Source organism: Phalacrocorax aristotelis, chromosome 1 (assembly GCF_949628215.1).
Source record: "Phalacrocorax aristotelis chromosome 1, bGulAri2.1, whole genome shotgun sequence".
Lineage (NCBI taxonomy): Eukaryota > Metazoa > Chordata > Aves > Suliformes > Phalacrocoracidae > Phalacrocorax > Phalacrocorax aristotelis.
The window spans coordinates 196,171,247-196,193,935 of NC_134276.1; the positions used below are offsets into that span (position 1 = coordinate 196,171,247).

A 22,689-nucleotide genomic window follows, 5' to 3' on the forward strand; every position below is an offset into this window, starting at 1 on the left:
AAGAGTAGTATTGAAACGAGCAAAGAATATTTGTGGTGGCTGTGGATTTCCTCCAGGCCCACAGGAAGAGTAAATTAGTTACTGAAAACTTGACAGTTTGTCCCAAGTGCTTAACTCTTTCTTCTCTGGAAGCTGCCTTTTCAGAGGCAAGTGACTTTAAAAGGAAATAATATGCTTGATGCTTTTCTACCACCCCCACCCACCCCCAGCTACTCTTTACGGTAAGGCTGTAACTGCAAAAGCAGCCAGGAGTGATCTGTTTGAAGAGGAAGTGTGGGAACTTCCTTTATAAATATTGCCTTTCCCTTCGTGTGGATCTTTCCCTTCGTGTGGATCTGAACGTGGTTTCCTCCACTGGTGCAAAACAAGAGTGCTTGAGCTGAACAACAAACACTTTTTCCCGTAGCTCATGCCCTGTGTAAACTTGAAAGAAAGAGGTCTCAAAAAAAAAAAAAAAAAAAAAGAAAAGAAAAAAAGAAAAAGAGACAGACGGCAGGTTGTTAGCCAGGAAAGGGCTGAAGCTGGTTGGACCATTGCATCTGCTGGGTTTTTGCCTGGCCTTTCCCTGTCAATGCCAGCAGCTGCGAACACGGGCGTCCTCTGCTCAGGAGCACCAGGCGAGTTAAGGTCCTGTGGAGGGGGGTGAAACCAGTGTTTGCAGAGCCCTCGATTACAGAACCTGCTGTGACTTGCTCTGCAAGATAGGGCAGTTTCAGTCCGAGCCCAGCTCCTATCACAGTTTGGAATGGTTACTTTTTTAGAAAAAAACCCCAACATATATATCTTTCCTAGTGAAGTAGAAACAATAAGCCTGCACCCTTCCCCCAGCTTAGAAATATCTTTGAATTATTTGCAGAAGAGGGGTTCGTCCACCAGAAGAGCAGCTACCTCCAGGGAAGTACCCGTGCTGAGCAGCAGCAGGTAGGTTAATCTCACAGGGCGGGGAGCAAGTGTTAACCTGGCAGGCAAAGCTCTGCTGTACTCTTTGCATTTTGGGGTTTGGTTTTGGTTTGGTTTTGCTTTTATTAAAAAGGGCACAGTATTAGAGTGTATGGGCTCCCTGGGTGTGCAGGCAGCCAGCTGGCCTTGCTCACTAACATAAATCGGTGCAGACGATGGGAATCAAGGCAGGGGGTCCGGTTCCCAGCTCTGAAGGATTCCAGATTAGGAAGACAGCTCACGGAGGAAGCAAGGCGGGGTGGGGGTGGGGGATCAGGCTGATTCCCTGAGAGGCACTGGAGATGGGAAGAGCCCTTCTGCCTGATTTGAAGGAAGGCAGTGTTCTTATATTGCTAATAATTAGGCAGAGTTGCCTTGTTCCTTGGTTTTCATGAACAAATGAGACATCCCTGGTATTTAAACTTGGATTGCTGTGATGCTTTCTGATCTGGCCAGCAAGAGGCACAGCCAGGCCACTGTTGTGTTAATGAAAAGGTTCTGATTTTTAAACATTTCTCAGATAGGGAAGAGAAAATTTCACTCGAGCTTCAAACCAGGCTTTGCTATGATTCCTTTATGTACTTTTAGGAACAAAGAAAACAAATAAAATTTGCAGTGCAATGGGCTATCCTGGGAAAAATTGGTCGTAATCAAAGGAAACACCCGAAACTTCATCGATCCTTCTGTCTGGGCTCTGGCAAGGCTTGCCTGGCTTGTCATGCCAGGAGTCTTCATAGCGTCTCATACTCTGAGCCAGAGAAATTGGCGTCCCGGGGGGATGAAAAAGGAGTGGAAAGTGAACTTTGGGGTGATTTTTAGTTTTTAAATAAAAAATAGAAAATAAAAAATAAACCTGTCAGCTCCATTTTGCTTCTGTAACTGATCGTCCTGCACTTTCTTCTCTGTTTGATGTCTTGCAAATGCATTTAAAGTCCTACAGTGTTCAGGATAAGCTCTCCATCCTTTTTTGCTTTTCCTCATGTTTTCTGCGCCATCCTTTGCTGCTGTCACCTTATGTCACTTATCCTCTCTCATCCATGCCACATTCCCCATTTAACAATCTCTTTCCTTTTTACCTTCCTACACTTAGCATTTTTCCTTTCCTTTTTCACACTCCCACTGTCATGCCTGCTCCTTTTTCCTATAAGGCAGGCTGCATTTTGTAATTTAGGGAGTAAACCTTCAAATTCTTGTGTGAGTACTCCCACTGACTACATGATGCAGAGACTGCAGGACTGGGCCTTAGCTTGGCAGACGTATGGGGAAAGGTAGTGAAGCCAATTTTAAAGCAATCTTAATTACCTTGGTGGTTTGGATCACTTTGGTTGTCTATTAAAATGCATATTTCTAAGGCGAGGTGTGCACCAATGGCATTGTATAAATAATAAAGAATTTCAAGAGCTTGCTATAAAAGCCTTTATAGAGGTAATATATTACTTCCAGTCGAGAGAAATGGAGGGCACTTTAAAATCAGTTTTACTAGCACCCTGTGTTTAAAAAAAAAAAACAAACCCACAACTTTTTGTTTAACCTCCTGTGCAAGCCTGGGCATGTTTGAGGCTCCCAGGATCCAATTTCATGTAGTATCCTATTTCAAATCCAGGCTAGAGCAGATCGATCGAAAATCAGTGCTCTCAGAAATAAAACTGCCTGTGGAATGCCTTCAACAACATGAAGATGAAAGGGGGAATAGAAGAGAGCAGACACTGATTTTCTTTTTTGATGGGGGAGTCTGTGAAGCAGTGTCCTTGGACATCACACAGTTTGCCTTGATTGAACAGTAATGGTCGTTGGACAATTCTGGTGAATTTTTGTGTTCTTCAGTTAGTAGTTAACAGCTGTGTTTTGTGAAGGGGGGGTGGTTGGTTTTGCTGGGGTTGTTTTAAGCCAAAACAGCAGCTGTAGAATATTTTATAGCGAGTGCAGAGCTACCTCTAAGTCTGCACATTGCCAGAATAACACGAGATTCCTAATAATTCTTCACCGTGAAACACTTATTGCTATTTTGACATGACTGAGCTACTTCAGTACTTTCAAAACTGCTGGTGAATGCAAACTAGTCTAACTGATCTGTGTTTATACTGGTTTTTACAGTCAGCACAAACATAGATGGCAGTCTGCTTCATTTTCCAATGTACTCTCTCTATGCCTCTTCTCTTCCCTGGCCCTCAGAAGCCAAAGGAGAAGAAAAGAGGATTATCTGAGAATTGAGAAGAGAGGGAAGCAGCAATATAATTTTAGGACTTCAAAGGAATAGGAAAGTGAAGGGAAAACTGAACTTGTGGGCTTTGGGTAACTTTGACTTTTGGGTAATTAAAAAATTTGGCTGTGCCAGTAGCATTTTGAATTCCTGGAAAACTAAGAGTAAACTCTGCTCTGCTCTGTAGTGGTGGTCTCTCTCCTGTCACCAGCGCTTGGTGATGCTCGTGATGTGGGGAGCATCTTTCATTGCTGGGGAGACCATCAGGTTGCACAAATAGGCCCCTTGCATGAAGGCAACGTGTCACGGTGGCTGGCCTTGTCCCTGTTTGCTGTCAGAGCAAAGCAGGAGGCTTCAGAGAAAAATTCGGTGTCCTCACATGCTGAAAAAGTGCTGTCTAAAGCCAGCCAAGAGACTAACAGTAAGCACAAAGAGCGTTTGAATTTATTTTAACCCCTACCCCTTGGACAATAAAGGCTTGTCTGTTTGGGACCTTGAGTATGGTGTGCTCTTCAAAGTTAGATACATATAAACGTTTTTTAAGTGAGCACAGCTAGTTAAATACACAGGCTTATCAAAGTTGGAAGTGTGAGTGGTTTCTGGCTTTGTACAAGAGCGTGTTGGTTGCTCCTGTAGCCTTTTCCTATGTGAACGCGTTAACTCACACATGGGCGTTCAGGACAGCAGCTCTGGCCTTGTGGAAACTCTCACTTCAGTGACCTTTCACCTTTGGTCTCCAACGTAGCATGTGTTTTGTAAATTACTTGATGATTAACCTTCAGCTGGAATATGAGTGGCAAGTGCTTACTTAATAGTCAGAGATTGGGTTCCTGCTTGCAGGCAGCCTTCGTTACTTGGGAAGCTGTGTGAGTTAGAGATGAAAGATCTGACTCCGCAACTTCACAAGAAGTCCACTCTGGTCTCCTGACAGATGTGGAGAAAGCAAAGTGCTTGAGGAACAGACTAATAAGACAGCTAAAAGGACCCTGCTAAGCTCCGAAAGAGAGGCTCATCACTGTCTCTCTCTGTTTATGCAGGGTATATCAGTGTAAAGACATTGATGAGTTTTTCGCTAACTTCTGAATCTTTTTTTAGCCAGAGGGCACCAAATTAATAAGTTATTCCATTACATAATGAAGATATTAACTTAAAAAATCAGACTCCTACCATGAGCAACTGCGATGTCTCTGTAGCCAACAGTAAGAGAAAGAAACCCATTTTCCATTGCCTTTTGGAAGATCCTACCTGCTTCCTTTGGCTGTACTGCCTACAGAGAAACTACCAGGTTTGATAAGACACCTACACTGGCATGTGTAAACCTCCTGTACTGTGATATAAGTTGCTTCTCACCGGATTCATGATGAAATAATTTGCCAAATGGCATTTGGTCATAGTCTGTACTGTTTATGATTTTGAATTTATCACCTTAACTCCCTGGAACTCAAATTGGAGATAGAAAATAAATATATGGAGATATATCTAATGTGTATTGGTTCACCCAACACACAGAAAAATTCTGATCTTCTCTGACTTGTGTATGGTGTTGCGCTTGTCACATAAACTAGCCAGGGTCACTGCAGGTATGCTTAAACTAAAGACAACCCAGAGTTCATATTTACAGCTGATTTGTAAAGTTTCATTTTCATGATGGAAAAAAATGTACAACCATTACTGTGCTTAAAGTCTGCCTCTCCTATTCGCCATTTCAGCATTCACAGGTAACTAATATAGTTAAAATTACCATGTATCGTGGTTTTTATGGTATGGGTTTAGGACAATGGTGTTAATTTGCAACAACAACAACAACAAAAAACATGAGTTACACTGGCCATCCCAAGTGTGTACCAGTAAAATTCTTCGTGTTCAATCTTTATGGTGAAATATTGTTAAAAGAGCGGGGTTCTGGGCTGGTTAGAAGGGATAGCAGAGAAAGAAGTGTTTTGTGGTTAGTGTGTTTAATTCTGCAGGTAAGAAATCTCTCTGGAAAAGTGTATAAAGATATAAGGTATTTAGTCTCCTTAGATTAAAGTGAAGGATATTCAGAACAGGTAATGGAGTACAAATGACTGGGTTTCAGTTTGGGGTTATGCTCGTCTTTGTTCTTATAGTGTACCTGTAAAATTCAGATTTTGGTCTGAGAGTTAAATTTTAAGAACAGAAAACTCCAGCCTGTGTGGTTTATTTATTCATTTATTTATTTATTTATTTATTTTTATTTTTGGGTTTTTTTCACACCACAAACTACAGGAAGAGCAAAATGAAAGGGGCCAAGTGAAAGCAGTTGTTCTTTTGAGGTATATCTGGCAATACTAAAAACTTCTATTATTATTTTAATATTCTGTTAATTTTTTGCACAGAGTTGGACAAGGTTTTTTCAAAGTGCATAACATTGAGGTCAAAAGGATGTGGGATTGACTGGGACCAGAAGCAACAAAAAAAAAAAGTTTAAGCGGTGTCAGGTTTAAGTCTATTGAGGGTAGAGCTATGTTGAGCAGGTTCAAGACAATGACAATACTAAGCCCAAGGTAGCCAAGCCAAAGAGACAGACAGGAAGTCAGTAATAAAACTCTGGAGTTGATGTGCTATATAGAAGTGGAGTGGGTGTCTCTGAGGTCAAGGAGGTGGAGAGGGCAGAATGGAGATGACCAAGAGCAACATAAGCTGGGGAGCTGACAGTGAGAGAAGATACAGCATTGGCCAGATACTGGAATGCAGTAGTGTGATACAGAGTTAATGAGAGATGTAAATACACTGCGATGTTTGGAGTCTTAAGCTGTCAATTGATATCACCCTAAAGTTTTTAATAGTCAGTTTTATATCCTGTTTCCATATGGACATGATCTCAGCGTTAACATAGCCTTCCCAGCACTGAACTGTGAAGATCCTTATTCAAAATTAAGCTCAAAAAAGAAGCATGTGGTGTTATCCTACGTGCTCCATCCTATCAAGTCCACCATGCTTGTTAGCTCAAAAGCTGGAAAGAAGTTCCAGGGGCACATAAAAGCTTACATGAAAAGTGTCTGTTCCATGTAGCTGAAGGCTTGGGGAGCAATAAGGTCTGTGTCTGTGGACCGGATAGTACAACTTTCTATCCCTGACCTAGTGCCTGCCCTTTCTAACAAACAAACAAACAAAAGCCTCCCTCAAAGAAATGTGGTTTATGATCTGTTTTTAGCTCTGGAAGCAAACAACAGGAAAAAAAAAAAAAAAGCACTCAATATGTTCTTACTTGTACTTATGGCAGCAACAGCTTTAGGCGCCGCAGGACAAGTGCCATGCTTTGTTCCTTACAGCTTTCAGAAGCCACAATCCCTCCAGCAGCCACAGTGCCTGGGCAACGTGTTATCCACTTACAAAATTCTGCGCTTGGACAAAACCAATCAGCCTGAGTTTATCATCTTTTTGAAATGATAGTATCTGAGATATTCACGCTAAATACAGAGGCGCAGCTGCTGGATGAGGGAGAGGGCACTTGCAGGATGGGGAGGTTTTTTGCAGTTGTCCTGTCTCTGCCAGGTTATTGACCTCTCCTCACAGTCTTAACTGTATGACATGTCCATGGTGGTCTTCATCCTTCCATTCTAAAGGAGTGTTTTGATTAGAAAGGCAGAAATTGTGTTATGTGAAAGGTGGGAGCAATTAAGTGCATTCAGGTTGGGGTGGGACAGGATAAGACTAAATGTAGTCTAATGGCAGCAATCTCCCTGCTGTCCTCTGTGGGTTATGGAGGGGAGAGGGAGTCTCCTCTGAAAAGCAGCTCCGGGAAGAAGGATTCCTCATCCTGAAGGTGATCCATGGCAGGACCTTCTCTGTCAAACCAGTGGAGAGAGAAGAAACAGGAAGAGCAACCTTGTTAGACTGAAGTTAGCTTGTGTGAGCATCCCCCTCCCCACTTGCTCTGTTTGCTCATGGTTTCCGTCAGCTGTAATGAACAACTTCCCTATGTCATCAAAGTACTTTTAACTTCAGGTCAATCTGCAAAAGCCTCCAGCTGTCAGCTGACCTGTGATAGGAGCGTGTATTTTAGTTCCTTTAGTTCAAGCAGTCCATTTTGACTGGCCAACTAGCCAAACCCATACCTTGAAAGACTGGTTCCTCATGGTGATCCAGTGTCAGATACTGAAAAAGAGCTGTTGTGCTACAAGCAGGATGTAAAAGGAAAAAACAAAACCAAACAAAACCAGGAAGCTCTGCGGCAGATGGTACCACCTGTGTCCATCTAAACCTAGCCAAAACAGCATGCCATTTGAGTGAAGAAACCTGGAAAATCTGATGACTAAGTCTGAATAGATAGGGAGACAGTGAGTGAGATTTCTGGCTCATGTCCCAAGCCTCTTATGAAAAAGGCTTCCTATTTTGTAATACAGAAAATTGAGTACAATTTGGTAGCATCATTCTCTGGCATGGCTGATCACCAACTAAAGACTAAAATGCCTGGTGTACCCATGTAAGAACTCACGCATAAGTTGTCTGATTACTCTCTGCCAGTTCCTGGGTTATGGCTGAACCTGTTCTACCAATAAATAAATTTCTGATGATTAGCAGGGGACATACCTTTATTACTGGGGATATTACTGGTTGGACACAAGTCAGGGCTGACAGCATTCAATTCTTTTCCAGGCTCAGCCAAATACTAATTTCCACACACTTCACTTGGTGTGTCTGCAAAGTTGAGATGTGAACCAACTGTGCAAGACGTGCCTAAATCACCATTCAGCAGTGCTTGCAAAAATGATCTAAAGGAGAAAGGAAATGTGGATGTATAAAGAGAACTCCTCAGCAGGATGAAGTCTTGTTTCCTTGCTGACTACCTCCGCCTCCTTCCTTCTTGTCTGTTGTTGACAATATCATGATCTTTCACATCCCTTTGCACTTCCTTTTAATTCTGTATTTCCTGTTCCTTTATATGCTTAATTGCACCAGATCTGTTTTCACCTTTGTCAGTAAGACATAGAAAGATATCTGCCCTTTGCCTTGGCCCCGAAATCTAAAATTTTCCTCTGTTTGTCTCTTGGGTTGGCCGCTTTACTTATACTCTCCTCCTACGACTTCCCACAGTCCCAGTCCAAGCCTACACTCTCCAGTTAGGCCGTATTATGCAGCTGTGGTCTAAATAGCTCACTCAGCTCTTCTCCCATGTACCCCATCTCATGATTTTGCTGAGTATCCATGTTTGTCTTCCACCCGGTGCGGGTGCAAGTTCCTTCAAACAGCCTTTCCTTGGGAATGTACGTTGTCTTAAAGAATGTGTTACCACAGCAACTAGATATGGGGAATGCAAACAAAAATTAAATCTCATCAAACATTAACAAAATAAACTTAGTTTAGTACTGGGCAGCCTCAAGGAGCACGAAGGGAAAATAAAAGCCCTGCTGATGTTTTTGTCTTGCCTCCCTGGGGAGCCAGTGTTACGCAAATCTCAAAGTCAGGTTCAGCTGAGATGAGATGGCCTTGGAGAAAAGGTGGTGGATTTTGCCAGGTGTTTGGGTCCCTCTCCCCTGGGAACTGTCATGTGGCGATCTTTTAGTGTGTCCATTGGCATTTGCTGAAGGCTGAGTGAGCATTGCATGCTTTGCTAAAATGTAACTGAGAAATAATTGTGTGTGAGGAACAGGTTGCAGCATTTAACACTCACTACGTTTATTGACTGGGATTATTTTTTGAGGACAGTTATCATCTTCACATTCATGTGAACCCTTTTTTATCACTTTTTGGCATATACAGTGATGTTAAAGAATATCAGATGGTATTTTATCCTTCCCTAGAGGGACAGACCCTGCTTCTTTTCCATTCTTAAATGTTTGATCGTAGGAGGTGCTGAGTACTGCCATTGATAAGAATGTGTTGAAGCTCTAGCTAGAGGAGTGCCAAATCATACAATACCCCATCTGTAATGCCAGCCATTCTTTCTGGTAATGTATCAGTTGAGCTCTCCGCTCTTCAGTAATTAGTTGTACATCTGTGAGCAACTGTCCATCTGATTTATTATCCAAGCAGCTATTGAAATACAGTACATTGCCCCATTTAGCCTCAGGATTGAAAGTCATGATGTGCTAAAGTTGTGTTTAAAATGTAATAAAATTGACTATATATAAACAAATTACAAGTTTACGGGACACTATATTTTGAAGTTCATAAATTTAAGGTGACTGAGCATAGCATAATAAATATGAAGATCTTTTTAATTGGTGCCTTCTTTTATTTAGTAAGAAGATTAAACACTGTCCTGGAAAATAACTTGATTGTAGTGAAGAAGATTTAGCGGAAGAGTGAATGTAAGTATTTCACAGCATGTGTCAATTATTTATGTTTGCAAACCATTGACCTTGGTGATGTCACAAATCATGCTAATTTGGCAGGCTAATTTGCCAAAAAGGCTACTTTTAGTATGGCAAGAATGTTGGATCCGAGCATTATGGATATGTATGCGAGGTATAAAATGTTTATTACGTGGTTTTCAGCATGGGTCTGTAGGGTATACGTACCTAAATGCTTTTAATGGGGCCATGTGCTTTTAGTTATTTGCATTCTTACGAACTGTTCACAGGAAAAATGTCAACATGGAGCTGTTGCTAAGTGCCCTTAAAAGGAAAAAGAAAAAAAACCAAAACACTACCCCTGTATAAATACCCACAGGGATCATTAAATTCTGTAATGTGAACATATTTTCCATTTCCAGAGGAATTTAGTCTAACTTGGAATAATGCAGCCACTACATAGTATTTTTCTGTATACTTGCCCCAAAGACGTAGTAGAAGAAGATTGCACTGTGGATTGGAAATTCAATTTAGAGTGAAATACAGCGGCTGCAAGTTCCAGGCTAAGTGCATCATTGCTCACTTGAGGTCACTTTTTCAAACCTGAGTCAATAGTTCTCTAACAATAAAAGCTTTGGTTCATTTTGTAGACCCTTTTGAAACTGTTACTTTGCTGGTGAATACCCCATTATTTTTCTTAAAGTAATTGCTTTCCCTAGCTGTATTTCATATTAATGTGAACTCCCTAACTGTGTGCATGCACTTGTGTGTATGTACGTACATATTTGTGCATGAAGCAAAGCCATATCTCTGCAAGTCATACCCCAGGAGGCTTTGAGTGGCTCTGGTGTGCAGAGTAGTGATAGTCATGAACTTCTAGCTGCCACAGATTTGTCCAAGTATTTTTTTGTATTACATTTTTTCCCACGATCTCACCTTCCATTTCCCAGAGCCCGCCTGATGGGTTTGGAAGCAGTCAACTAAGCTTTTCCAAATGCTGGATAAAGTACAGAATTCATGATTTAGATGTCAAATAGGACAGTGATCCTGTCTTAAATGTCTAACAAGCTGGGACAGTTTTAATTTTAGCCTTTAGGCTTTTATAATCTTGTTTTCTGAAATTACTAACTGACCAATAGCACTGAACCAGTGACATATTGCAAGAACACTGCGAAATGCTGTCTGGTTTATAGTGTTGTCTACTAACACAGGGTTGCTTGACATGAAGATCCTCAGATTTGACAACATTGTACCTAAGCTAAAGATTTACAGACTAGGCTGTGCATTGACTCTCTGCATTATTGGTATCTGGCCCAGTTTGAAACTATTTAGGCTTATAAGATAGAAAATCAAATCCTTAAAACCTTCTGGTATGTATTGAACAAAACCAAACAAACTTTGAAGGCATTTACTGGAACCAGTCGCTTTAGTTGTTTCAGGATCCTAAAAGTACATCTCAAGTGACCTTGTTGAGGCCAGTGGCACTTGAACATTTCCATTTGTGATGAGTTTGTACATGTAAAAGTTTTTCTTGGGTTACTTTCAAATTATTCTCACCAACTAGATCTTCAACTGCTTCTCCTGGGAAACTTGGGAGAGGTACTGTTATCTTCAGTTCCCATATTTTGTGAAATAAGCAGAATATTTGGGGTTTGTTTGTTTATAGTTTTTTAAGTGTTCAGCAGGAGAGTGCCATTTGAGTATGGGTTGAATTGTAAGTGCTGCCCAGTAATTCTGGGCTGCTTTTAATTGTAATTAAATTGTAATTGAATTGTAATTCTGCCCAGTTAAAATGTCTTTTCATGTATGTATGTATGTGAAAACAAATTTAAAAATGTGAAGTAGAGCTATATTTCAGGAAGTTGAGTTGAGGACTATTGACAACGTGATTATTAGCTGGTCATGAAACTGGCAGAGGAATAAACATATCCTTGTGGAGAGATGGATACTAGCACTTTGACCTTGATGTAAAAATAAATACCATCTCCAATAGATGTTATTTTTTTGGTATTTTAATTTTGTGCATGTGTAGACCGAGCTGCTAAATGGAAACCACCTTCTTGATCTGGCTTTTACAGCTATCTGCCATTAAAATTATAGATTTATCCTTCTAAACTTGAATAATTTTTAAAAATTAATTGGCCTTACATTGGCTGGGATTTTTGCAGTAACACCAATTTAACAAGTTTATGTGGAGAGGAGAAAACACCTTTTCATATCTACTGTCGGTTTTGTATCATAGAAGTGGCTATGGAGACATTCTCATATAAGAAGCCAGCAGAGGCCAAGAGAGGGAACGAAGCACTTAATGTGAACCAAGAGGAGCAGTGGCTTTACCTGTGGTCACTCACAAACTGGAGACAGAGCCCTGAAACTATGAAACCCAGCACCTCCTCTTAGAGTTACCCATTTTGACATGTAGCACGTACAGAGATACTTATTTTTAAAAAATTTGTTTTCATTAAAATTTAAAAATAAATCTGAAAATTGGGTTTGAATACATTATAATGGTTTGGAAGGATAGCTGGTAGGATTTTGGCTTTTGATACCCATAAAGCCAGAAAGTGGAACAAACTTGCAGAAACTTCCTCATTCTCTTCCAACAAACTTCTTGACTGACCTTTCATAGAGCTGAAAGCCAAAGTTGGGATGCTGGAGGAATCCAGTGAAATGTTGGCTTGCTGTGTTTCTTCACCTGGTGAAGAGGAGGGAGAAGGTGGGGAGAGCAAGGGGTTTTTTTCCCCCTTAAAAAATATGGAAAGGCTAGGAAAAGTGTAAAATGGTCTGGAGGGGGTGATAAGCTGCTAACTGTATAGCATTATACTGATTAAACATCAAAATAATCTTGAGGCAGTGACTGCAAGGAGAAGGAAGGGGAGTGTGTACCTTAGGGAATCAGGAGCAGGCACCATCAAGTAGAGCACAGACAGGAAAGTGCACAGGGTGGGGGGGAAGAACACCCAGCCCTAATTAGATACCAGAATTAGGTTCTCACTGCACATCTTGTAATCTGAGATCCCTGGAACAAGTTCTTAATGTAGCATTGAGTGTTTTGTTCACTGTCCTCAACAGTATTTCTTAAGTAAAATGTGTGCACTGGCACCGTAAATAGCCTTATTCAAACACCCTTGTGAAGGGTGAGGACCACGTGATGTCATGTGCTGTCACTAAGCTCTGCTTGCTGGGAGGCAACTTTGTTCTGGAGAGTCTGCGGAGACGCTTTTTAGGCTTTTTAGACTTCTAGGATTATAAAGTAGTTGCTCAAAAACAGTGCCCATCCCCAAAACGTCCACCTTAGTTTCAGGATCCGGCTGGGTATTGTGAAATTAATTGTTGTTTACAAGAACTTGGCTCCTATATCATGAATGCTATAAATAATTCTCAGCAGCATTTGGATAGCATGGTAAATAAGGCATAAAGCCACACTGGATAATGAGGAGAAAAATAAATATTGAAGAGTTGCTAGTTCATTAAGTAATGTCTATGCTGTGCATGAAATGAGGCAGGGGAACAGGGGAGAAAGTCTCCCATCATAGACACTATTGTGAAGGATTCGCATAAGGAACTTTAATTCTAATGCTTTCTAGAAATGACAGTCAGACTTGAGTCCCCAGAATCACCTCTAAGACTCATCTTTAGATCCATAGGACCTAAGTCACTGAAACATTGGGTAACATTTGTTCAGTATCTTCTGCGTGTCTCGGGCAGTGAGTGAGAACAAGACATGGACTTTGCGAGTTGTTCTCACAGAATTTCTGCTGCCACCAGCCTGAGACCCTAAAGGGTGTTCAGGTAGACTGCGCAGGGGTTGCATCGATCTTCATGCATGTGCTTTCTGGCATCTCTTCCAGTACCCGTGTCCCATCTTTTTGGCTTTCCCTTCGGCTCTGTCTTCCCTGTGTTGCCTGGCTGACAGTAAGGAAAATAGTGCAGCTCCAGGAGAGATTATGTCTCTGCACTACCAACATGAGTAGCCTGTGACACCAGGTCAGGCTACAACCACCAGCAGTAACAACCACAGGAAAGCCCTGCATAATGATCTCTCTGGGGTGTGCAGAGCAGCTTATTTGGAGACTTATGCTGCTGTTTTCCCATATGCTATCAAGTACAATCTTTTATTTCTCTCTAATCTGGGTTTATATTCACCGGCCCATGTAAAGGCCAAATGCCAAGTCTTTGCTGCTAGATCTTCGTGACAAGAGTGCCCATGGTGAAAGTCCCGCCCTTATTATCGAGCGCGGAGTGGCTGGGAGAGAGCTGGCTCCGCAGGCAAGCCTTGGCTTTCCATCTTTTGCTGGCAGCAGCCTGCATGGGTGACCCATCTAACAAAAGTGTCACGCAGCTTTGGGCGTATTTCCTATCACTGGCTACAGATTAAACTGTAATAGAGTTTTGCCCATATGTTGGCACCTTTCCCTCTATGGAGAAATGAGGCCATGCTCTACCAGTAGATGCAGTACTTGAATACCTGCAATGTGTTATGAACTTCTCATACTTCACTTTGAGACCTGCCTTGTAAAAAATACTAGTAGGTTAGTTATAAAAAGGTGGTTTATTGGAGGATGGGGGTGTCCTTTCTCCCTGGGTTCAGTAATATTTGACCTAAGTCTACAGGTCTGGCTGTAAGACCTACAGGAGAGAAGATTCTTGCAACAAAACACAGCTTTTTATTTAGAGGTATCCGTTCATCTTTCTTGAAACATAGATCCACATGTCAATCTTTCTTTTTCACATTTCTACGAAATAATCTCCTGCGAATATGTAGAAAAACAAACAGTAGATCCTTTACCATTTTAGGAGAGGGGATAGAGACAAATTCAACTTCAAAATACTAGCTATTTTATATGCAAAGTGTTCCTTGCTTAATTAATACTTGGCAAAGCATTTTAAAGATCAAAGTGTCAATATTAGCTAACTCTCATGACACACCTGTCAGGTAAGTAAAAATTATATCCATTTATAGCCCAGGAAGCTGAAATACTGTCTAACATCAGCATTTTCACAGTTGCTACCTAGTTAATTTACTGACATAACTGGTCTAATTCTCAGACATTCTGCGTATTCTTAGTTGTCCTAAATTATACTTGGAGCTCAAGAGTATTCACAGTTTTGAAACCAAGTGCAAGCATTTTGGTACAGAAATGTGGGTATGGCAGCTGAACCTGAGGCATGCACACTTAAGGCCTTTTCCAGACTTAAGTCCATAAAAGTCTAGAGCTGGAATGCGCATGCTGTCGATTCCCACGCTGGGCTCGGGCTCCTGCACTGCCCAGCTCTCATAGCTTAAGGCAAAATGTTGTTTCTCAGTGGAGCTGCAAAAGGTATGAGGTATAGATGAGCTTGGGAGGGTCAGTCTTTAGAGATTTTTTTTGTGCAGGAAGGTATGTATAGAAGGAGTGTTCAGAGAGGGAGAGGGTGCTTCAAGTGGGAAGAAAAATGGTGTGTGATGGCAGTTAATTTTTCTACCTCCTGCTTGTGCTTCCATTAGAGATGCAGGTTACCTTGTTATTTCTGTCATGGCTCTTTCTCCTTTTGTTACAGCATCAGCAGAGTGGTATAATTGGGCTGGAGGACAAATTTTTTGCTGCCCTGTTGAGCAACGACCAAAAAGGAGACGGGATTTTGAACAAACACTGTCTCCCCTTCAGTATGCAGTGCAACTTGTTTCCAAGTGGTGTTTTAGTTGGAGCGGTGGTGGTGTTCAAGTGCCTTGCTTTGTCTGTGCAAACAGTTTTTGTAACCTGTTTACTCCATTCAGTGTGGCAATGCCCAGCCCTGAATACGGCACAAAACCTAAGGATGGCGTCACTCTGTCCCAGTCTGTTCTCCCTCTTGCAGGAGCAGGTGGCAATGGACAAAACCCCAGCCAAAGGCTGTCGATCGGTTGGCACTTAAAGGAGGGAAAATCCTAGGCTACAGAAAGGGGTCTCAAGGGACTGAACAGCCTACAGCAGGCATGCATAGCTGAATTAGGCGTTGGAATTGTTTGGCTTTCAAATTCAGGGGACTTGTTTGCTGTCTTGGCCCTGCTCAAAATGAATAAGCACTACTGCTAATAACAAAGCCCAACGCAGAGGAGGAGCGAAGGATTAAAACCAGAAAATGATGACTCACCCTCCCCTCTCCCCCCTCCCCAGTTTCAGCCCTCACTAAACCACTTTACCTCACCAAAGCCCTTGTGGGACCAAAGTGGCTTTTCGTTTATAAATAATCATGTGTTTGAAATGTTAAAATGTGTAGGCAGGGATTAAAAGGATATGTGATGCTACAGCATTAAAACAGTGCAGACCTCTGCAAGGGAATTGTGAAGGAAAATTAAAACGTAGTTATTTTTGGCAAGGGCTGCTGCATCCTGGGGAGATCAAGAGAAAGCAAAAAGCAGTTTACCCAAGCCTAGCAAAACCTAGTACAAAAGCTGTGTGCAGTAAAATAGGGCTTCACATCAGTTCTTTGTCCTATTAAAGACAAATCTGAAGTTTTGGGGTAATGTCAGTTTTGGAGGGATGCAGGGAGGATTAACTGAGAAGCTTCTGTTGAAGGTACCAGCCTAAACTGCCCTCCTCCTTTTCCTCCTGTAAAGGTCGGTGAATACAACTGCTTGGTTATCACCCATGTTGTAAGAGGTTTCTTCCTTCTCCTAGTCCATGGTGGGACTGAGAGGTGGATGGATGCCTGTAGCACTCAACTCAGCATGTCAGCCCACAGGATTTCGTACAATAAGTAGGTTGTGATGCCTGTTTGGGTATTCTTTATTCTCACAGAATTGAGAACATTGGCACCGCGTTTCTTGTAGTGTCCATCAACAAAAATTGAGAATTGTCCCCACTTAGAAAAAGAAATGCGTTACAAATTGAGAGTGAACTCTTGCAAATCAGTTGTCAGCATTGACTCTAGCACTGATACTGGAGTTTGAATATCATTTTTAGTGTCATTCTCAGATGCTACATTAGCTTTGTCTCCATAAACCTTTGATTCCTGGCCAAAGTGAGCCCTTTCATGGGACGGCCCATGTGGGAGTTGGTGAAGTCTGTCTCCTCACCGCCTTTTTAATTTTAGGCAAGCAAACAATTCCAATGTGAACAATACCAGTATGAACAGGCACAAACAAGGGCACTGTTCTGCTGCTTTTCTTGCTCATGATCTTGCTGCTGTCTGCTTGTTGGTACAGGGGAAGCCTCTGAATGCAATGCCTGTAGCAACTGTGCAATTGCTAATAAATGAACAATTTTAGGAGGCCATTTCAGGTCTAAGTAATTTTTGACACACCCTCTGAGCCTATGGAACCCAGGGAGCAGGGCTTTGGGGGAATCTCCTTGGGGGAGGCAGGGCAGTGCCACTGCCCTCACCTCAGCTGCCCCACAGCTCCCTTCTGCCCTGCTGCTTCCAGCTCCCTGCATGGGGCTTTCACACCATGGCTTTCAGACCAGGGCTTCTGCAAAAGCCCTTTTGAAGCCTTTGTGCTGCTGAACCTCCTTGGGCTTGGTGCTGGAACAGCCTGGCTGTCCCCCTGGCATTATATTATGGCTGTCTTCATAGCTAGCAGTTTGAGGACTTCTGCTCCATTCCTGCCCTGCATCCTCTTGCTTTATGATAGCAATGATGATGTTCAAGCAATTGTCTTAGGTGACCCGGTATGTCGCTTTGCTAAATGGAAATGGTTTGCATTAACCTGTTGATTTCTATGGAATACGCCACCACTGCTTTTAAGCTTTGTTGTTACTTTTGTACTAGCAAACATGAAAAAATGCCCTGTGGTCTCAGGGTGTTACTTTTTTAATGCTGTTTATATGAATCTCTTTATAAGCCCAGCTTGTGTTCTTGTTTTGTTTTTCTCCCTGCTTTAATGCATTTAAATGTATTAATTGAGAAAAATCTCTGTAATAATCTTTAGTTCAATTAATGTTATATTTAATTAAAGGATTTAACAGGGATAAAAGTAAGAATTAAATACTTGTCTGATTAATAATTTTTTTAGGGCTAAATTCAAGGCAAGCCTCAACCTTATTTGATTCAGTTAATACAGTACGTGCAAAAGACATATTTAAATATAGCTGTTCCTTTGGACAGCTAGACAATATTCTAGTGTCCTGTAATGGCAGCGCACTTGATCAAGCACAAGGTCATGAAGTAATATCAAGACATAAAAATATCTAGTTTTACGTAGGAAATTTCTCATTGTCAGTCAGTAAGCCAATGACTTCGTAAGCAGAAGTCTTCCAGGGACACACAAAATACAGTCTTGTTTATCCTTGCTGGTTTTCCTTAATATTACATCAGTTTAATTGTGACTAGTTAAATGAATCATATTAAATTACAGTCCCTGGGAACTTCTGAGTTTTCGAAATATTGCAACTCTGTGTTTATATACAGCTAGTCTTTTCTTTCAAATGTGTCTGGAAATTTCGAGACAACTGAAGGGACCTGCCACAGTTTTCTTCAAAGCTAGACCTATGTTTCCAAAAAGTATGTTTTTTTAGTGCTTGTTGTTTGGTTTTGGGGTTGTTTGGTTAGTTTGGGTTTGTTTGTTGGGTTTTTTTTATGAACCTGGAGGAAGAATGATGATGCTGGTGGCACTGAGGAGGCAGACAGTGTACATTGCTTTGAGAGCTCTGGCTGGTTATTTTTCACATATAAGCACAGAACTGTGTTTATTTCTAAAAAAAAAGTATGTTTTCCCCTCCTGTAGAAATGATAACTTCACAAATCATGGTACCTGTTATGGGGATTTATAGTCTGACACCCTGCTCTTACCTTCCTTTCTTGAGAAATTTTATGCAGAGATCCTCTGACTGCATGTCAGAGAAGTCCTGAGGATACCACAGGGGATGCTGGGGGACCCTCACTATGAACAGAAAGCTGGGTCACAGTTTTGACTTTGGCATCCTCTCCATCAGCTCCATATCTGAAAGTCTCCACCATGGGCTACTGGCCATGTGGCTCTTCAGGGTACTCATAGAGGGGAAAAAAGGGTCACAATACCATTTCCATTGTAAAAAGCAGAAACATACAGTACAGCTGACATCAGGGGTGGTGGAGCAAGTTCGTGAAGTCCCTCAGCGCTTCTTATAGCCAGCATCTTTAGAAAGCATGAGCTATATCATTCCATACAGGAGAAATTGGACTAGTTTGGTCTCTGCTCTGCAGTGGCATTGATTGCCAGTGCTTCATGAGACGTATCCAGAAATTGAATCACTGTAGAGAGGTCTGCTTGGTCGCAAAGCCAGGGAGATCCTGTTCAAAGGCCAGGATGGTGCTAGGAGGGGGGTGCGTGTGTGGTCAGGAACCCAGGGATGAGCTGATTCAATGCATTCCCAGATTTTCGTACCCTTGGCTGAACTCTGATCAGGCCATCCATCCATATGTGAATCTTTCAGATGACTTGAAAGATATATTAGGTAGAATTTGTTTACTGTGGTCCAACCTGCAGGATATAGATTTTATCTGGTGTATAAATATTTGTGGTGCTGCCCCAGGTTTGCTTTGCAGGATGTGTAAGCTTCCTTCTTGAGCTGCGCCACATGGGAACATTCTACCTGTTTGCATGATTACAGATGTAGCCTAAAAGAGCTCTATGCAAAGAAGTTATCTTTCCTAAGGGAGGTATATGTGAGCAAAGCTTTTACAGCTGGGGGGCAAGCTATGCTGAGAGGAATTGTTCTTTGAAAATATGTCTTTGAAGTATATATAGGACCAAGAGGGAAAGAACAAGTAAATGACATAGATGGGGAACGGAAACAAAAAAACTAAAGAAAGGAAAATGTTCTCAATACATATATTTTGTAGGACTTGAGCAAAATTGAATATGCTAACATTATTGTAAGCAAATGCAGTATCCCTAAAATAGTTGTCTTATACAAAAACAGGCATTTATTCTCACGAGAGAAGAATGAGCGGACATAACATCCTCTCCCAGCAAGTCTGTCTGTCTGTTGTCTTTGACATGGTGAGAGGCAGCATTTCTTTCTCCGGTTGTAGGAAACCCACTGAAGGTGTTTTACTTAAATTGTGTCAGGACACGTTTATACAGTTACTTTATTGGGTACCAGTCCGCACTGTTGCTGAATAAGGCAGGTTGGTTCTCCTGTCCTACCTAGCTGCTTGTTTCTGCCACTTCCATGGGTGGCATAAGTGTGGGTGCAACCAAACCTGAAGCCTAAGCAAGAGCTGAAAACTAATCTGGCCAGGAGCTGAAAAATGGGTAGTTACTGCTGCAACAGCTCCCTGAGTGTCTCCTCACCACCTCTTGCATGACAATACCAACTCAAAGCAGAAATTTTCCTTTCAGAGCAAGGGACTACTGCACTTAGATGCAACATAGATTCTCCCTAGTGATGAACTAGGTATCAACTGTTCTGCCCAGATGTTAGGCAAAGTATAATATTTACCCAAGATCTTCCTTTGAAATGAATGGCAGGACAACCTGTGGAGAGAGGGGCAAGCTGCTTGCTGTCAGATTCACTAGATGAAACTGCAACTCTGACCGTGTGGGATAGCAGAGGAAAAAGAAGGTGTCCCAAGTGGGGTATTGGGCATGCTGTGATCTTCCTCATGCATCTGTTAAGCAACTGACCGGAGCCTTGCCTGTGACTCCAGTTGCTGAATAACTGGGGAGAGGAAAGGGAAGAGGAGGTGGGGGCCACATTTGATGTTTTGCAACACATGATTTTGAGGCAGCCATCTCTGCAGTGATGCTTCTTGTCTTGTTCTGCCAACTCCTTTACTGAAGTTGAACTACATTTATTGTTGTTGGCATTAATCTAATACATCTAACATTCATGGGCAGGGTAAATATCTGACAGCCCCTGCGAAGTTAATTCATCCCCATGCTTTAAAGATTTGTGGTATTCTTGTAAAATATTGTCATACAAGTAGTGGGTGGTAGAGTGCATGCTGTTACAGTAAGGAAAGTAGAGCCTTTTAAGTAAATTCCCTAAGCAGATGCACATTACAGCGTACAACTATGTTTTCTGGAAGTGGTTGGAATTGCACTAGGGTCTCAATTTTCCATTCATCAGCCCTGGAAAAGGCATAAGCATCTGAGGTGGATATTAGTACCAGTTGATCTCATAAGTGCAAATTGTATTAAAATTCTTGTCTGTCAGAGTGTGAGTGATCTTGATAAATTAGATTACCAAATTATTTTGTTCACGACAAGTTTGTTTTCATTATGGGTGAAATATGCAAAATAATATCTAAATAAAGACTAAGTTAAGCTGTTAAATGCTGTTTCCGGGAGTAATCAGACATTTTCTGGCTTGTGCTTTGATTTGAAGGCTGTCTGTCAGCCTTCATCTTTATTCGTGGTAAATAAATCCTCTTCCCTGAAGGGATCAAGGTGTGAGCGCATAAGAACTATAATATTATGCCTACCGCAATCAGTGATTTTGTAGGGATCTCGTTAAAGTTCAAGTTCTTTCCCCGCAATTGAGCAGAAATACCAGTATATGCTGGAAATAAATCAGTCACTGTTAACGGGGATCAAGAAAGCTTAAAATACAGGAAGGCTACTCAAGGCAGGTGTCAGCACCATTTGGGAGAGAAGGAGCTAAACATAAAATGATAAATATCAAAGACTGTAGTTGGGTCTCTCCCTCAGCCCTTCCTCCAGCCAGCAGTTGTTGGTCCTGTGCTAGTTTGAAAATCAGGGAGGTGACAGCCCGGGGAAGCACAGACAATTCACTCAGTGAATGGATAGCAAAGGAAGACTAACTGAGGGACCCAAGTGAGGAGAGGCACATGTATTTAGTAAATTCTTTTGCATCATACAAATGGATACTCAGGCAATTTACTCTGCATAACCCTTTCTACGTCCATTGTCAACGGAACCGTGAGAACGTGAATATGCTGAAGAAACCAAACCTCCATGAACGTTCTCTCAGCAGGTGACCTTTCAAGGTGATGACCGTCAGGCACTAGTCCAGAGGCAGCAGGTAAAGTGCTGCCCACGATCATAAGCAACAGACTGCACACCACATTTTGTGAGCAGGGACGGAGCAAGGCTCTGAAGTGGTTAGTGCTGTACCAACCCAGAAATGTTTGATGGAAGTTAAAGCAGATCTGACTGAAAAGCTCCATGCTCAGTTTGGGAGGAGGCAGCTTTTCATAATGTGATTAAGTATTTCCATGAAAATCTAATAGATGATGATGTGGAGAGGACTGACAAAGTCCGTTGTAACAGTAATAAGAAGCCCAGGTAGAAACAAAAGGAATATAATGTCTTTTGGGAAAAGAAACTACCATACGCAAGTGGCTGAGCATCAAGCTATCCGGGAATAACTGATCTCGTAACTCTTAGGCACAAAAGGGCCTGGCAGTGTCTGATAATAAGCTCTGACTGAAACATGCTGCCTAATGGCAAAACATTGATTGACTCTCCTTTAGATTATTTCTGGACTGTGGCATATCTGACATGGCCCAGACTTTGAATTTTGGTGTCTCTTCTTGCTGGTTTATTTCTCTGTGTATGGCCACTATGACACAGTGCTTTTGTGGGGTAGGAGTGAAAGCACCATACAACAGATTTCTCAACTATATATCGAGATCATACATCACTTGACAGAGTGTTGCTTTCACGTTCGCACAAATGTAATTCCCTTTTGTTGAGAATGCAGTAAGAGAGTATAACCACCATAAGGACCAACAGATGACGTATTTGGTGAAAATTTAAATTGCTCAAATACTTAAGAATTGTTCTATTAACTGTTTTCATGGAATAATTAAATGTAATGTTCTAAAAAGTAAATGTAAGATTTTGGTTATCTAGAGATCTGTTGCTGCTCTACAGTGTTACATTATTAAAGGCATCTCTATCTTTTTATCTGCTTAGTTATTCCTTGTCCTCTGTCCTCACTGCACAAATCAGGATTTTTGCAGTACAGAGGCTGAGGATTTACCCTGTGCCAAATAGTGATCCATGAGCTGAGACAGGGTTAGAAATTCTTGGTTTTATTCTATAGACCATCCCGGTTTAGAGTTGGGACTATGAAGACCGTGCTTCTTTCCTACAGACCACTCAGTTCTAAAAATAACTGTTTTCTGAAAGCTTCTCTATGAAAGTGTGTATGTATGCTTATTACACATAATTTCCCTGTTGCTTTTGCTTCGGTGTCATTTCTTTGTCCTGCTTTGGTTCTCTCTGAATGTTGAGCTGAGCTCTCAGGGGATGAGCGTGCTGGAGATCACCATGGCAACACTCCGAAAAACGCACACTGCAGGCGCCAGGCTTCGCCGCCGTTATCCCTGCGAGAGCTCTGGCGATCTGTGGACTTGAGGACTTATTTGGGAGGTGGAAGA

The 22,689-nt window shown here is 41.7% G+C and overlaps 1 protein-coding gene across 9 annotated transcripts in view; it reads left to right on the forward strand.

Annotated features, from left to right (window-relative positions):
• The window catches only part of PLXNB2 (plexin B2), a 258,237-nt gene that overhangs the window by 129,423 nt on the left and 106,125 nt on the right, over positions 1 to 22,689 (forward strand). For 4 of the 9 annotated variants that reach the window (XM_075081226.1, XM_075081228.1, XM_075081229.1 and 1 more), the window contains exons 4-5: positions 857 to 921; positions 9,346 to 9,414. In XM_075081226.1, the coding sequence (XP_074937327.1) occupies positions 9,413 to 9,414 (2 nt within the window). In that variant the 5' untranslated portion in view covers positions 857 to 921; positions 9,346 to 9,412. Of the gene's footprint in view, positions 1 to 856; positions 922 to 2,723; positions 2,743 to 9,345; positions 9,415 to 22,689 lie in introns of those variants that run through there. The other 5 variants (XM_075081225.1, XM_075081223.1, XM_075081227.1 and 2 more) reach the window with 2 other exon arrangements.